This window comes from Neomonachus schauinslandi, chromosome 7 (genome assembly GCF_002201575.2).
Source record: "Neomonachus schauinslandi chromosome 7, ASM220157v2, whole genome shotgun sequence".
Taxonomy (NCBI): Eukaryota; Metazoa; Chordata; class Mammalia; order Carnivora; family Phocidae; genus Neomonachus; species Neomonachus schauinslandi.
Window position 1 is genome coordinate 143884622 of NC_058409.1, and position 16079 is coordinate 143900700.

At 44.7% G+C, this 16079-nt stretch overlaps 1 protein-coding gene across 1 annotated transcript in view; it reads left to right on the forward strand.

Annotated features, from left to right (window-relative positions):
- The window catches only part of SEMA5A (semaphorin 5A), a 297610-nt gene that overhangs the window by 220244 nt on the left and 61287 nt on the right, over positions 1–16079 (forward strand). The window contains 2 exon segments of the mRNA XM_021702499.1: positions 2211–2392; positions 9181–9324. Of these exon segments, the coding sequence (XP_021558174.1) occupies positions 2211–2392; positions 9181–9324 (326 nt within the window).

The window sequence follows — 16079 nt, forward strand, 5'->3', positions numbered from 1 at the left end:
CTCCTGGCCTCACCAATCTTCAGTTTCTCCACAGTCTGTCCTGTCAGGGGTTTCAGATTTCCTCAAAACCTCCTGTAGCTAAAGAGATCCTAAGAGTCTCCATGCGCATTTCCTTCCTATGTTAGAGGAAAGAACAGATGCCAAGGGGGTTTGAGAGAATCTTCTTTGCCCCAATCCTCTGACCTGTTGCCATTCTGCCCTTTTTAAAGTTTCTGGTTAATATTGTGGGGATTCGTAAACCTTCCAAAATCACAGTAGCGCCCCCTCCCTACCTTACCCCTCACATCTTCACACAGAAGAGAGGCGGGGGGACCAGATGTCTCACAGAGCCTCTCCTGCTAGTGCTCTGAGCTGGGCGGTCTTCATCCCCTCCCCATCCACTCTCTGCCCCATGGGCCTCACGTGCCCCACTTGGCTTGCCCCCCAGCCAGCCTTCCCTGTTGTCTTGGGTTCAGACCACAGGAGGCATGCGCGGGGAGCAGAGAGACTGGGGTCTTTCTTCTTGCCCTCCTCCAGCTTAGGCTGCAGCTCTGGCGGGGGCTTCCTGTCCCCGTGACAGCCCTGTCAGGCCGCCCTTCCCTGGGCGCTGCCCCTCACTCAGCCGCCATTACCTGACCTGTTCTCTGTCCCCAAAAGGCCTAAGATACAGGTTTGGATTTAAAGGCATGTGGGGCTTTGTTGGCTTGAGTTCCGTGTTCAGTCACAGTGAAGGCAACGGCTGAGCCTTCCCTGCACAAGAGCCCTTTGGGCCAGAGACGAGAGCGGGTGGAGGATAGATGTGGGAACCCCCAAGGGACAAGGTCTTTGCTGCTTGCAGGACACTTTCATGGGAGGAATTCGCTTGACTCTGTTACACGTGGCTCGGTTCTCCAAGAAAGCACTGAAGGCCCTGCAGAAACTTAAGGTCACAATAGGAGCTGCATTTTTATCCTGGCTGGACGGGGCTTACAGAGACCTTGGAATTGGGGATATTTTCTTCTTGGGAAAAATCTGCCTTTGTGTGTTCACTCCTACTCTGGGTCGGGTCCAGTGAGTCCCCTCCAATCCAGCTCCGTTCCCTCCTCTTTGCTTTTTACGGAGCCAGGCGTGGCAGGGAATTCTGGATTTTCATCCATCTTCATGGATATAAATGGTTAGAGTATCGACAAGAATGGAGGAAGGAGAGCTCCGTACTGTGGAGGCTGGAGATGACCCACCAGCCACATCAGAGCCCGCGAACGTGTTTCGTGGGGACTCTTTCCTACTATATTTGGAGAAATGATGGGACAAACGTAAAGCTCACCTGTGTTTTCACAGGGTGTTGGCATTTTTCTGAAATGATGAAGTGTAGATACAGTTTGAAGCCTCCAAAGGACAAATCGCTTTGTCCATGGAGTCCTCTCTTGTGAGGATGATGGGGCTTTCAAAGTGCCTTCCTAGATCCCGATCCTGGCCCCCCCGTGCTTGCTGGCCAGCCAGCCCCTCTGCTGCCACCTCACCGGGCTCGGAACTCGGTCCTTTGGGCCTTGCACCAGCGCGCGGGATCAGTGGGTCACTTTCATGCCCAGCCCTTGCCGACTTGCAGGCGCTTGCCGGTGGTCATAGTATGGCTCCGCCCAGGATGTGCCTACCAACTAGTCCAGTTCCGGTTGCTTTTTTTTTTTTTTTATCTGAGAGAGAGAATGGGAGACAGAGAGCATGAGAGGGGGAGGGTCAGAGGGAGAAGCAGACTCCCCGCTGAGCAGGGAGCCCAATGCGGGACTCGATCCCGGGACTCCAGGATCATGACCCGAGCCGAAGGCAATCGCTTAACCGACTGAGCCACCCAGGCGCCCAGGTTGCTTTAATAGGGCTAGAAATTTAATGTTGTCCGTTTTTGCAGTGACATTTGAGCTAGGCCAGGTCTGAAATGGAACTGTTTGAGCTTTCTTTTTTTTTTTTTAAGGGACGTAAAAATGCAGCAGGGTTGCACATCTGTGATTTTTCACTCCGGTTCTGCTTGTTCTTTGGGTTTCTCACATTAGTGGACAATTCTGCAGTGACCTGATTGCTAAGCCATTGGCATTCTTCTCGCCCCTCCCCCTTCTCCCCCCTCCTCCAGCACTGTCTCCTCTTTAATGGTCACATCAAAATATTCTAAATGTGGACTGATGGTGCCGTGAGAGACCTTTCAGTTTTCCTGTTTACAGCCTTAACCTTTGCTGACTCCTCAACTTGTATCCTCTTCCCAGACGAGGAATCTCACCGTGGACGGGCACTTCGGCGCATGGTCTCCGTGGACACCCTGCACGCACACGGACGGCAGCGCCGTGGGCTCCTGCCTGTGTCGCACCCGCTCCTGCGACAGCCCGGCCCCCCAGTGTGGCGGCTGGCAGTGCGAGGGCCCCCGCGTGGAGATCGCCAACTGTTCCAGGTGCGTCCCCTCCCCCACACCGGGGCACCCTCTGTGTGCGGGCAGACTGGGGAGGGGTGGGAAATCCTTCTTAGGGCACCTTCCCTTTTCAAGAGAGAGGTGGCAAAAGACAGGGACACTTATCACATAAAATTATGTGATCTACGGAAGGAGATTTTAAATTATAAATCTAAACCTGTGCAATATGTTCATTGCTAGATTAGGAAACATATTTTTATTTTTTTTAGATTTTATTTATTTATTTATTTGACAGAGAGATAGAGAGCACAAGCAGGCAGAGAAGCAGGCAGAGGGAGAGGGAGAAGCAGGCTCCCCACCGAGCAGGGAGCCCGACGTGGGGCTCGATCCCAGGACCCCGGGATCACAACCCGAACCGAAGGCAGCCGCTTAACCGACTGAGCCACCCAGGCGCCCCTAGGAAACATATTTTTAATGGGCACGATGTTACTGGGCTGGTTTGAGGGAAACGTCCATGTCAATCAAAATCCTCTTCTGGAGCATCCAGGCTAATCGTCCCTACTGGTAGAACGCATACATTTTTTGTGAACTGACCACAGGGATTAGACCTGGCTCTTCGCAATTGCCTTTTCCTTTGCCAGCATCAGTGACCCCAGTGTCTAGAATCATATGAGTGCTGTCGACCCTCCACCCTGTCCTCGCCATTAGGTGGTTCCTGAGAACGAAAGCAGGTCTGAAATCAGATTTGGCCACACCTAGAAAACTGACACAGCCAGTTGGTGCAAATGATGGAGTCCCAGCTCCCTGTCCCTGAGGCGTGCTGACATGGACGCACGTGGAGGTTTGCAGAAAGCAGATGCGGGGGCGCCTGGGTGGCTCAGTTGGTTAAGCGACTGCCTTCGGCTCAGGTCATGATCCTGGAGTCCCGGGATCGAGTCCCGCATCAGGCTCCCTGCTCGGCGAGGAGCCTGCTTCTCTCTCTGACCCTCCCCCCTCTCATGTACTCTCTCTCATTCTCGCTCTGTCAAATAAATAAATAAAATCTTTAAAAAAAAAAAAAAAGAAAGCAGATGCGATGCTTCTGGCGGCACGTTAGCCAAACTTTTAGTCAGACCGGGCAAAGGGAGCCTCTGCTATCAAGGCAGACACTTCATGAAAGAGAGGCCTCAGGCTTGCACCTGACGCCTGCACAAAGATGCATGCGTAGTATATCAGCTCACCCAATCCTGACGCCACTTCATGCATCAAAGGAAAATGATTCCTACGGCCCATGTACTAATAAGCGCCCCCTCGTGCAGATTCGGGAAGCGACATGCACTTGGCCTCCTCTCAGTGTGAGCAGCAAGGTAGTGTAGTTTTGGTAGTCTCAGAAGCTACCCGTTGAGTCAGAATTCCCAAATCTGTAAAGGACAGATCTGGGGGAGCAGCTAGAGCGCACATGTCCATGCGTATACAAGGCACATTCACCGTGTTTGTACTTGGGCAGTTCAGGTGTCCTTGGGCCATGGTCCTCACAGCAACTTGTTCATCTGCCCCGTAAAAGAATATTGCTAACCTAAATACCCCCCAAACGCTTGTAGATTGGCATCTAATTTTTTTTCATCAGAAGTTTTAATAGTTACAAAGATGTAATTTTTGTTACATCACTATTTAAATGTGTAATGGAATCTCAGTGCCTTAGTGATTTCATAGCTACCTGCCCATTTAAAAAATCAACAAGCAGGCTCCACTTTAACATTTAGAAAATGTGTGTGTTTCCTTCTTTAATTTCCTATTTCTATTCTCTTTCCCTCATAGAATCTGATCCTAATATATTATATTTCTCTGTTTGAAAGTCTTATATTGGTCACTATATCATACTTCTGTACAGCTACCACTAAAACAAATTATATGAATGGCATTTGAAAACAAAATTTTTATTTCTGATAACCATAGGCTTTACATTTTATTTTTTTATTTTTATATTTTTAAAGATTTTATTTATTTGTTAGAGAGAGAGAGAGAGCAGAAGCGGGGGACCAACAGAGGCAGAGGGAGAAGCAGACTCCCCACTGAGCAGGGAGCCAGATGCGGGGCTAGATCCCAGGACTCTGGGATCATGACCTGAGCCGAAGGCAGATGCTTAACCGACTGAGCCATCCAGGCACCCCTAGGCTTTGCATTTTAAATATGTATTTTGAAAATTAGCATACAGTGAATCTAAAAATCATAAATATTACACATTTTGATAATATTTTAACACTAAAAAGTGAGGTTTTATTAGAAACCCATTCCTTCAGGCAATTGTTTTTAATTCCCAACTACTTTTCCTATTCAGGCATGAATGCAACCTCTTGCCCGATTCAGGGAGAGCTTAGCATCAATTCCATTCTTAGGTTTTTATTTTTCTAGTTACAAGTACCGACAGGTATGACTCTCGTAAGTTGATGGAAATGTAAGATTACAGCATTTTCCCTCACTTCTCTGAATTCTTTTGAAGTCATCTGCCAAAAGCATGGTAATCTAATGCCAAAGATTGTTTTTATTGCCCCATATCAGTTGATAACCTGCTTATGTTGGCGTTTAATTTTGTTGGAAGCAAAAAAAATCGCAACCCACCTAACCTGCAAGCCGACTTTTTTGCTCATTCAGTACTGACAGATACTTCCTCAGTTTGTGCAGAGCACATCAGAAAGCCTTTAAGAAGGCTGATCAGAGGATTCCAAATTAAACCTGTTATTTGTTATTTATAGGCACCTTGTCTAACCCAATACGCTCAGAAAGTGTTGGGAAATTCCAAATATTGCTAATTCAATACATTTTGCAAATGTATCTTTGAATTTTTTTAGGATTTATTTATTTGTTTGTGTGTGGCGGGGGGGGAGGGATAGAGGGAGAGGGAGGAAAGCAGACTCTCCGCTGAGTGCCGAGCCCCTTAGACCCTGAGATCATGACCTGAGCCAAAATCAGGAGTCAGACGCCCAACCGACTGAGACTCTCAGGCGCCTCACAAAAATATTTTTGATTAAGTGCTTTTATCACATCACATCATTTAAATATGTTTTCTCAATATCCTGGAGCCCCAGATTGAAGTCATTCAGTGTATGAAATGAAATCCACAATATAAAGTAATTAGCTAAGCCATACTTTCTAAACAGGGCCAAGTCAGACTTAGTATCGATCGGAAAAATCTGGTTTTATGTTCTAATTAAAATGAACATTTGACTGTGCATCTGCATGACATCATGTCACTTCTGAATTTTAATTCGTAAGAAAGGAGGGATGGAGCCTTGGGGAGAGGGAAGAGAGAGAGAGAGATATAACTAGTCTAATGGGAAGGGAGGACAGAGCGGGTACAGGGAGCCCTGTACGTGGGACAGCCCTCGACGGTGGTTCGATTCTCTCAGCTGCCAGTCCTAGCTAGCCATGAGGGGCTGGAGAAATGAGTGCCTCCATCCCGCTGTGGGGCGTGGCATCCAGTACTCTGTGCTTTGACAGCTAGGGGGTAGAAGCAGCCCAGTCCTTAACAAAGCTCCGCTCTGCTCTGTAGTCTATCTGAGCCTAGAACACCCCAGCTCAGTTAACATCCTGGTGCTGAGTAACCAGGAGAACGGTTCCAACAGTGATTCACTGAGTTGATTTCCTGTTTCCTCTGCTGCTTCTTCTGTTGTAGCTTGATTGTTTTACTACACTCAGGTGCTCCTTCTCCCCTGCACGACACAGCATCTTCTCTCTTGAAACAAGCATCAGGAAAGCTTCTCAAATCAGTCTTCAAGCGCTCTCCTCACTTGCCTGTTAATTTACAGTATTTTTTAAAAGTATTACCTTGTTTCAATGAGCCTATATAGAATGCAGAAGCCTCTGGGCAGGTCTTCTGTGACATCCCTAACACTGCAGATCAGACCAGGCGATGGCACTCTAAACGAGCCCAGAGGGCAAGGGCGCTTCCTACCCAAGAGGAGAGGCGGGTTGATGCGGAACCGCAGGGTGCAAGGACCCGCTCTGTCCTCTGCTCACCTTCTCCTCAGGCCAGCCCAGATCATTTCACAAGGTTGAAAGGAGCACAGCAGGGCTACACAGATTAGATTATTTGTGTGATTACAGAAAACAGGCACATCAACATTGCATTATGCACCGCATTCTTTCTATAAAACTAAGATGGTTGCCATCCAGGCATGGGAGAAACTTTATAATAAAGTTATAGAACTGTTACTGTTTGAAGGTTGTGATCAGTGAGGAATATCCTCTTTGATAACTGTTTATGGAAAAAAGGACAGTCAAGTGCATGACTGCAACTTGTTTATTGATACATCTTTGGCTTTGGTTCTAGTTGAAATGTCATCCTCTGAGCCGACCTGCAATATAATTAGTGGTTATTTTAAGATTAATCATTGAATAAGTGAACCCATTTTAGTGATGCTTTAAATGCATAGTGGGTTGTTGTGGACTGACTGAATCCTCGAAATGATGTGTATGCTGATACATGCTTACTTGGTGCTACTTAATGGCTACAATGTCTGGTTCTAAGCAACATTTATAAGACTGCAAACCCGGGTCCATACATTAGACACACACATAGACAATTGCACTCATGTAGTTCTTCACTTACTATATTTCTGTTATTTATACATACTTCCATTTACCCACGTCTCTGTCTACAACAGGTTCCCTATATTGTAAATAGACTGTATCACAAGATGTCATGTTTATTAAACGGTTTAGGAAATTAAGAATTAAACAAATTTAAAAATTACACAATTTTGGAAGCAGAGTTTCCTGCACTATCTAGCCATTTTGCCAACATAGAAAGAAACTTTGAAAGTAAAAGGTCATTTTATTTATGTTGAAATGGCTATTTTTTAGAAAATTCAGTGAATTACTTGGGTAGTTTTTTAAATTGTGTAGGTAACAGGGTATAAGATACTAGCTAATTACCTTTATGAGCAGCTTGGGAGGATTTGTCTTATTTTGTGATTACTTGGTTAAATTATCATAAAGCAGCTTTATGATAATACATTAAAGTATCACTATATATTTATTTATATCATGAAGAAGTTTCAGAAAATAGAGAAATATGAAATATACTAAGAATTTTCTCGGAGGAATTTTCACTTGAAATTATTCTAGAAATTATATATTCAGGGCGCCTGGGTGGCTCAGTTGGTTAAGCAGACTGCCTTCGGCTCAGGTCATGATCCTGGAGTCCCGGGATCGAGTCCCGCATCGGGCTCCCTGCTCGGCAGGGAGTCTGCTTCTCCCTCTCCCACTCCCCATTTGTGTTCCCTCTCTCGCTGTATCTTTCTCTGTCAAATAAATAAATAAAATCTTTAAAAAAAAAAAAGAAATTGTATATTCAAATTATTATTTATACCTTGAGCTTCAGTGGCACAGTTGGGACCTGCATATTATTAAGGGAATGTATAAAGTAAAAATAAGAATTAATGTCAGTTGATTTTTCCCAGTGGAAATGAAAATCCTATGAGACTAACATACTATAGAAATGCATATGTGATCTGTGAAATATAAACATACCCCAGCTGCAGTAGACTGCTCACATAGGAGTTTGGATTCTGGATTTAACAGATATTTTGACAGTTAAAATTTTTAAAAATGCTTACAGTTTGTTTTTTAATAGCAGGGACTAACTACTAAGGAAGATATTTAAATTATAAACATTCTGAATACAGGCATTTCAAGGGAAAAGTACAGTATTAAACAACAAAAAAAAATTCCTCTAGCTGTCAGTGGTGGTTCATTTTATAAACCACTTTTATACAAGTGTTTTTTATGTTTTATATGCCTATCATATTATATTTATTAATAACATAAATACAGTTATGTGCAGTTTGTACTGCTTGTTTATATTCTTTTTTTTTTTAAGATTTATTTATTTATTTATTTATTTATTTATTTGAGAGAGAGAGAAACAGCATGAGAGGGGAGAGGGTCAGAGGGAGAAGCAGGCTCCCCGCTGAGCCGGGAGCCCGATGTGGGACTCGATCCCAGGACTCCGGGACCATGACCTGAGCCGAAGGCAGTCGCTTAACTAACTGAGCCACCCAGGCGCCTGCTTGTTTATATTCTATATCTTTGTCAAACTGTAAGAAAATAGCCAAGAATCTGAATTTAAAGTACCCTTCCTTCGTTTTTAATAAAGCTTGTTTTAAAGCTTTGGACATTATGATGCTCTTTATGAATATGAAACCTATCAAGAGAATTACTGATTTTTGTTGATATTAATAGATTTTAAAAGTGAGCATTATAGGTAGTTTTAGATGCTATTTTGTTCAGATGTGCACTTTTTATAGATTCTAAATGATATAGTACAAGTCAAATCATAAACTCTAGAGGCTCAGGGATTTATCTCTAATTGCTTTTCAACGAAATAAACTTATTTTTCATTAGTTTAACATTTTCATAACCAAATTTTTTAATAGTTTCTAATATAGAATTTTCTCAGAGGAATTTCCTGAAATTATTATAGAAATTACACATTCAATTATTATACAAATTACTGAAATTATTATAGAAATTATATATTCAAATTATTGTTGATACCTGGATAGAGAGCAAATTATTATATCTTATTTTTAGTGCACTTTAAGCGCTACTCTCCAAGGTCCAATCTGGACTCTAAAATCAGATAGCCAGGAGCAGGATCTCACCGAAACCTAGAGTCCCGTGACACAGCACGTCCAGTCCTGTCCGATGGTTCTGGTTCCCTTTCCCTTCCCAGCCCACAGTCCAGCAGTCCACACGTGGGACACATGAAGGTCATCAGAGGTGGGTGCACACAGGGGATGGACTTTGAGCCAGTGTGATTTAGTGACCCCGCTGCTTTCTCTCCCCAGGAACGGAGGCTGGACCCCCTGGACCTCATGGTCTCCCTGCAGCACCACCTGTGGGATCGGCTTCCAGGTGCGCCAGCGGTCCTGCAGCAACCCCACTCCCCGGCACGGGGGCCGGGTGTGCGTGGGACAGAACCGCGAGGAAAGGTAGGCGCCGCTCTGCCCCCGGCACCTCCATCCTCACGCTTCCTGCCATTCCAGCGCGGCCCGGGGTCTCTGCGGGTTTAGTTTGGGATGTCGCTTAGCTTATCTGTGGCATCCTTTTCTGTTGAGCCAAATCGTCCTGTTCTTTTCCTGACATCCTTTAATTTTGGTCAAAGCCACGTGTTAACAACATCTCTGCACCAGCCACAGCAGTGCCCGAAATGTTGGCTAGCTGAGCAGTTCCCAGGGGAGCAGAGATGCAGGGACAGTGGGCACCTCTGTGCTGGGCTCCCTGGGGACTCGGAAAGGGAGTCAGCTGGAGAAAATTTGTTCTAGTTAGAATTCAACTAGACCGGGTCTCAAAAGCTGCAGTTCCAAGTAGGACCTAAGGCGGCCCTGCATCCCCGATGGTAGTAGTCGGATGAAGTAGAGTTTTCCATCAGAATTAAATCAAGCAGCTGGAGCAAGGTGAGAACACAGAGTCTGGGTGTATTTATAACCACACACTCCTCTATCAACTCCTACCCTCAGGGAAGCTGCAGTAGAACCCAAAGGGGCATCGTGTTCCACTTGCACTGTAAGCTTTCAGCTCCTGGGGTGGGGGTGGGGGGTTGGTTCTGTCCAGTCTCGAGTTGAACAGTTTGTTGCTTTTCATAGAATCGGACATTTGGCTTTGGCATCATAAAATCCACAGCTGGTGATAGTTGGCTCGCTCTTGCATATGTAAAGTACATTCTAGTTTATGATTGTTGGGAGAAAATCCAAGCAGGTGAATTTCACATCACTCAGGATTTTTATTCTGCTATACTAATAGAAATGTATCAGTCCATGTGAAACAAAATGTCTTTCTGTGCCTTTTAGTTAAAATGTAGTAAGGATTGTGTCTGGTCATATGGGTTCAGTGAGAGCCTCTTATAAAAATACCGTATGCAGTTATTTGCTATGTGATCAATATTTATATGGACAAAACCAACAGGTTTACTCTACAGATAATTCCCTGCTAGGCATTTATTACGACCTCAAAACAACCTGGGAGAATCATTCCTTTCTTTCTTCCCTGTGTTCCTAAATTGCCAATTAAGATTTCATTCCTTTTGTCTCAGAGGAAAATGAAAAATGATTTTTACAAAGCAAGGTTGGTCATTTTTGAAGTAGTCCCCGAGACAGTCTTGTGGAAGTCTATCATTTTAAATCCAATACCAGCTGAGAAATGGGAAGGCCGATTATGGGCAAATTGTCTCCCTGCTATTTCTAAACTTTGTAAGATTTAAAATTGTTTGTAGGTTTTAAAATTCTGTGCATTGTCACATAATACAGCCCATTTGGGGAAAGTCACCTTCATCAGTGTGATGCTGCCCTACAGACCCAGCACCTCTGCAAATCTAACGCCTGTTAGCACCTTTCTTAAGCTGAGCGCACGGGAAGGAAGATGGTATTTAGCACTGCAGCCAGCAGATACGTACATTCTGTATGCGCTTGGGATTGTTTGTAAAGCTACTACCTTTTCAGGGAAAAATCAGGATGGCTAGCGTGTTTGGGGGAATTACACTTAAAATGTTCCCTTTTTACAGAAAAAAAAACATTCTCATTTGGACAAGATACATATTTTGTTAATAGAGGAATCTTTGAATGTATATAACAAATGCGTGGATGGTAAGAATAGGGACTCTGTAAGATTTTTATACAATTGAAGCTTCCCCATTGAACAGCCTTTCTAGTGGGTTATCCAGGATATCAAAAGGTTAATGAAATCTAGAAAAAACCAGTACATAATATCTGTTTCTTGGTCTTCACCAGCAAACAGTTCTGAGATTTCTTTGTTCTGTTATGTGGGAGCTGTCTCCACCTGCGTAATATAAGGGAACACCATCCCTTAGATGTTTGAGAACTAAACTCAAGATTCGAGGAGATTCTGGCCTCCATGGGGAGGCACAGAAGAATGATGACTAGACAGGTACACAGTAATGCCATTGCACCCTTTTGCTCTAAACACCATCAACCCCAAAGAGCTCCCGAGTGGCCTCGAGTGAATAAATTGATTACCCCAATAAAGTACCTAAGTTAAGGCCAGGATGATAGTTAGTGACTTCATTTGGATCCAAATGCCCAGGATGTGGAGTAATTCAATGGGAGTTTTATGGCAGCAAAAATCTCAGAAGTATCACATCGTTTTTTCTGAAGGACCGGATAAAGAAAATCTAACTTATCTTTTACATGCACTTTAGCGGATGTGGACACTGTTCTTCTGTTCTAAAATTTACTGGCAAATGAGGTTCTTGAGTACCAAGAACCTGGTAGAAGCACTGATTCCCAAAGAGGCCACTAACAAGGATGAAACAATGGACCTCTTTGTAAATACTATCAAAATGCAAGTGTCATTATCTGTATTCGTGTTCTCTTCCTCTGTAACCATAGCTCAGAAACTTCATGGCGTAAAACAACATGCATTTATTATTTCACCGTCTTAGTGGATGAGGAGTTTCACTATGACTTCCCTTGGTTCTCTGCTCAGCCAGAGCTGTGGTCTCATCTGGGCATTGACTGGGGAAAGACCTGCTTGTGAGATCATGTGGTTGTGGTTGTCAGCATTTAGTCCCTATGGACCGTCAAATTGAGGACTTCCGTTTCTTGACAAATGAGCTTTCCCAACACGGTCACTTTCTTCCTTAAATCTAGCAAGGAAGAAAGTCTCCTCCCAGGATGGGCAGTATGCTTTTGTATAGTACAGTTGCAAAGTTATATGCCATCACCTTGCCATGCTCTGTTGGTTAGAGGTCACAGACCCTGCCTACACTCAAGAGGGGGACATTACGCAGGGCATGAATACCGGGAGGCAAGGATCATTGGGGTCACCTTGGAGTATCTGCCACAATTATATGTCCCTCGGTCATTCGTGTCCCTTCCCTATGCAAAATGTATTTCACCTATTCCCAAGGTCCCCAGAAGTTTCATACCATTAAATCATCTCCCCAGATTCCAGAATTTTATTGTTTAAATCAGGCTCAGATATGAATGAGGCTTTCTGGGTGTTGTTCCTCTCAGTCGGTCAGCCTCTAAAATCAGAGTCAAGGTATCCACCACCAATACACCCAGTATATGACGGTGGGCGAGGCAAAGGGTAACAGCTACAGACATTTCTGTTCAAATGGGGGAGGGGGGGTGGAAAGTATAGAGGAATCACTGCTCCACAGAAATTCTGAAATCTAGCCAGACAAGTGTTGGGAGTTGCTCGATTAAGTTTCAAGGCCTGTGCATAATTCTGCATGGTTCTTGGCTCTGCCTTCTGGGCTCTCATTTCTGCTTCCTGAATCATCTTTTCTTTTTCATGGAAGTTAGCATGTGCTTGCGGCTGGGTAGTTGTACCAACCTGTTTCCTGCCAGTAGAAGTCTGGATTCTAGCAGCCTCATTCCATTTGTACTTTTTCCGTACATTTCAGTGCAAGCTGGTATTTTGGCTGAAATAAACTTTATGGGTCTTCTGTGGATTTCCTGGAGGTTTACTCTAGTAAACAACTCCACACCCACAGATCTTTTTTGAGATAGCCCTTCTCCAGCCGGGAATCCTCCTGAGAGCTGAGGGACCACACCCTGTGGCTGGCTTGTGACGGAGACCATCTGGGAGGCACACCCTTGCTCCTGACCTCCTGCGAGCACCCTTTGTGTAACTGAAACTACTCTGATCTTTGGTCTTTCTGAGGTTTTAACAAAAGGTTGTGCCCTCATACCTTCGGTTTTTTACTCTCTGCCAACTCTGACAATGCTCAGAAGCTATTTATTAATTGTAGCATATTTGCCATCAGGAGAGACTCAGAATTTCCATAGTCCATCCTGCTCCCTCCTGTTTGTTATTCCTTCCTGCAATATTTTTTCTTTCTTCATACATTTTACCATAAGCAGCAAGAAGACACTGGGCAGCACTTTGCCTGGAAGTGTCCTTGGCCACGTAACTCACTTCACACTGACGTGTTCCGCTTTCCATAGAACCGCAGCGACAGCCTGGAAGCTTTCTGCCTCATGTCACAAGGCTCTTCCTACCCCTAGTTTCCAATCCTGGGCTCCTCTTTTCTTTCGAATTTTGGGGGCGGTAAAATATATTTAACCTCAAATTTGCCATTTAGCCATTTTTAAGTGTTCGGCTCAGTGGCATTAATTACATTTACAGTATTGTATAACTATAACCCTATCTGTTGCCAACACTTTGTCATCACCCCAATCCTGTAAACAGTAAGCAGTGACTCCCCATTTTCCCCTCGTCCCAGCCCCTGGTAACCTCTAATCTATGTTCTTTCTCTATGAATTTGCCTCGTTGAGCTATTTCATATAAATAGAATCATATGCTATTTGCACCCTTGTGTCTGGCTGATTTCTTGTAGCATAATGTCTCCAAGGTTCATCCAGGCTGGACCATGTGTCAGAGCTCCATTCCTCTTTTCAGGCTGAATAATCCTCAACCGTATGGTTATCTCGTATTGTATTTACCTCTTTCCCCATTGGTTGACAGGTGGGTCATTTCCACCTTTGGGCTATTGTGAATAATGCTGCAGTGAACACTAGCATATGAGTGTCTGTTCAAGTCCCTGTTTCAGTTCTTTTGTGTATAAACCTAGAAGTGGACTTGCTGGGTCATATGGTCATTCTGTGTTTTGTTTTTTGAGGAGCTGCCACACCATTCTCTGCAGTGCCTTCACCACTGTGCATTCCTCCCAGCCGCGTGTGAGCCTTCCAGTGTCTCCGCACCCTTGCCAACACTTGTTCGTTCTCTCTTTCCTCCCTCCCTCCCTCCCTCCCTTCTTCCTTCCTTCCTTCCTTCCTTCCTTGCCAGCCTAGTAGGTATAAAGCAATTATCTCATTGTGGCTTTGATTTGCATTTCCTGAAGGACTACTGATGTTGAGCATCTTCTGTGCTTATTGGCCATTTGTCTACTCTTGGAAAGTCTGTTCGCGTCCTTTGCCCATTTGCTAATTGGGTTGGTTTTGTTGCTGAGTTTTAGTTCTTATCCTATTTCCTTCTAAAGCCTCACTGGCAGCATCCTCAAAGTCTCTCGGCCATGATCCTCAAAATTCTCCTTGCATCTGCCCATTCCCTGGTCCCAAAGCCACGTTCACATTTTTAGGCATTTTCTCCAGTAGCACTGCATGTTAGGGCACCAAAATCTGTTTCAGGAGTCATTACATAACAATGTTACCACTGACTTGGGGCCTGAAACATTTCATGTGTATTGGCTCAACGTTTCTGTGGGTTTGTAGCCTGGACACAGTAGACCTGGGTCCTTTGCTTCAAGATCTCACGAGGCTGCGGCATGCCGTAGACCATGGCTGTGGTCTCATCTGAGGCCTGACTGCAGAAGGTGTGCTTCCCAAATCCCGTGGTTGTCGGCAGCGTTCAGTTCCTCAGATGCTGTCAGACTGAGCTCCCTCAGCCCCTCGCCACCTGGGCCATTCATTCCTCAAAGCCGTGGCGCGGGGTTGGGGGAGAGTTTTCTTGAAAAGAAAAAGGGTATTGCAGTCTTATGTAGGTTTAATCATGGAAGTGATATCCTGTCATTTTTGTCATATTCTGTTGGTTAGGAGCAAGTCAAATGTCCTCCCACCCCCGACCCCCCCCACCACACGCACTGAGTGGGAGGGGATCACGCAAGGTGTGATGACTTCCAGGAGGTAGGAACATGGGGACCACATTAGAGTCTGCCCCCACTCCATTATCAAAGTTAAGAGTCCCAGGAACCAATGGGGGCTTATTATAAGTTTTTTATTATTTGATTATTTTTTTATCATATGATTTTTCATTATATTTTTCTCTGTCTCCCTGGGGTGTGTTTGCTTAGCAAGCCAAAGTGTTTCTCCTTTACAAGTCATTCCTCTCCCGTCATGGGTTCTCTTAGCTCTCTCCTGGGGTAGAAGTTAATAGTAGGAGGAACTCAGTGTATGTATAGTTTCTCCGGTACCACAGAGATTTGATTATTCCAGTATGGACCAGGAAAGGGACAGTCATTTGAGCCAAGCCAGGAGAAAATGGCTCTGACAGGGTCCTGGCTGGTTCAGGTGGGCAGGGGCTGCAGTGAGAAACTAGCAGGGACCAAACCAGAGCAGAACGCAGCTCATGGCATGAAGAGATATGACCAGAAGTGATACAATGTCGAGAATCTAGTCCACATGGGGTTATGAAAGGTAGTTCTTTTCAGAGACGAGGTTTGTGGAAAAATTGATAATTTATGGAGAAATATTGGTGGTTTATTAATTTACTTTTAAATGCAAAATGAGAATGAGCAGTCATGGGCAAAATTAAAATCTTAATTTTTAATGCATCACGAAATACATCTGTGACTTTCAGTGCTTTAAGATACTAGAGATCCAGGAGAGCCACTAAACCATCAGCAATGTTCAGCTGTTACGTGGCAAAAGCTAGCTGTGTGTAGAGGACTAGAGAAATGAAGAACCACTGGCTGGCCCATTGTGTAGATATTTTATTCATAAATTAATAAAAATCCTTGAACAGGCAGAGTTGCCAAGGTAACTAACTGCTGATCCCCGTTGTTGTCTGTGACCGGGAAAGATGCTGGAGACTCGGTTGAGTAGTTTAACAAGAGGCACATCTGTCAGGAGCACCTGTTGGTTGGGGTGGTGGCGCAAGGGGGTGGGAGGGACACTGCTTCCGTGAAACTGGGGAATTCAGGGTTTGAGGCTTGTAAGGGCTTTGCCTCTGACCAGACTCTCCTGGGTGGATTTGTGAGTGAAAACCCAGACATGAAGGGGCAGAG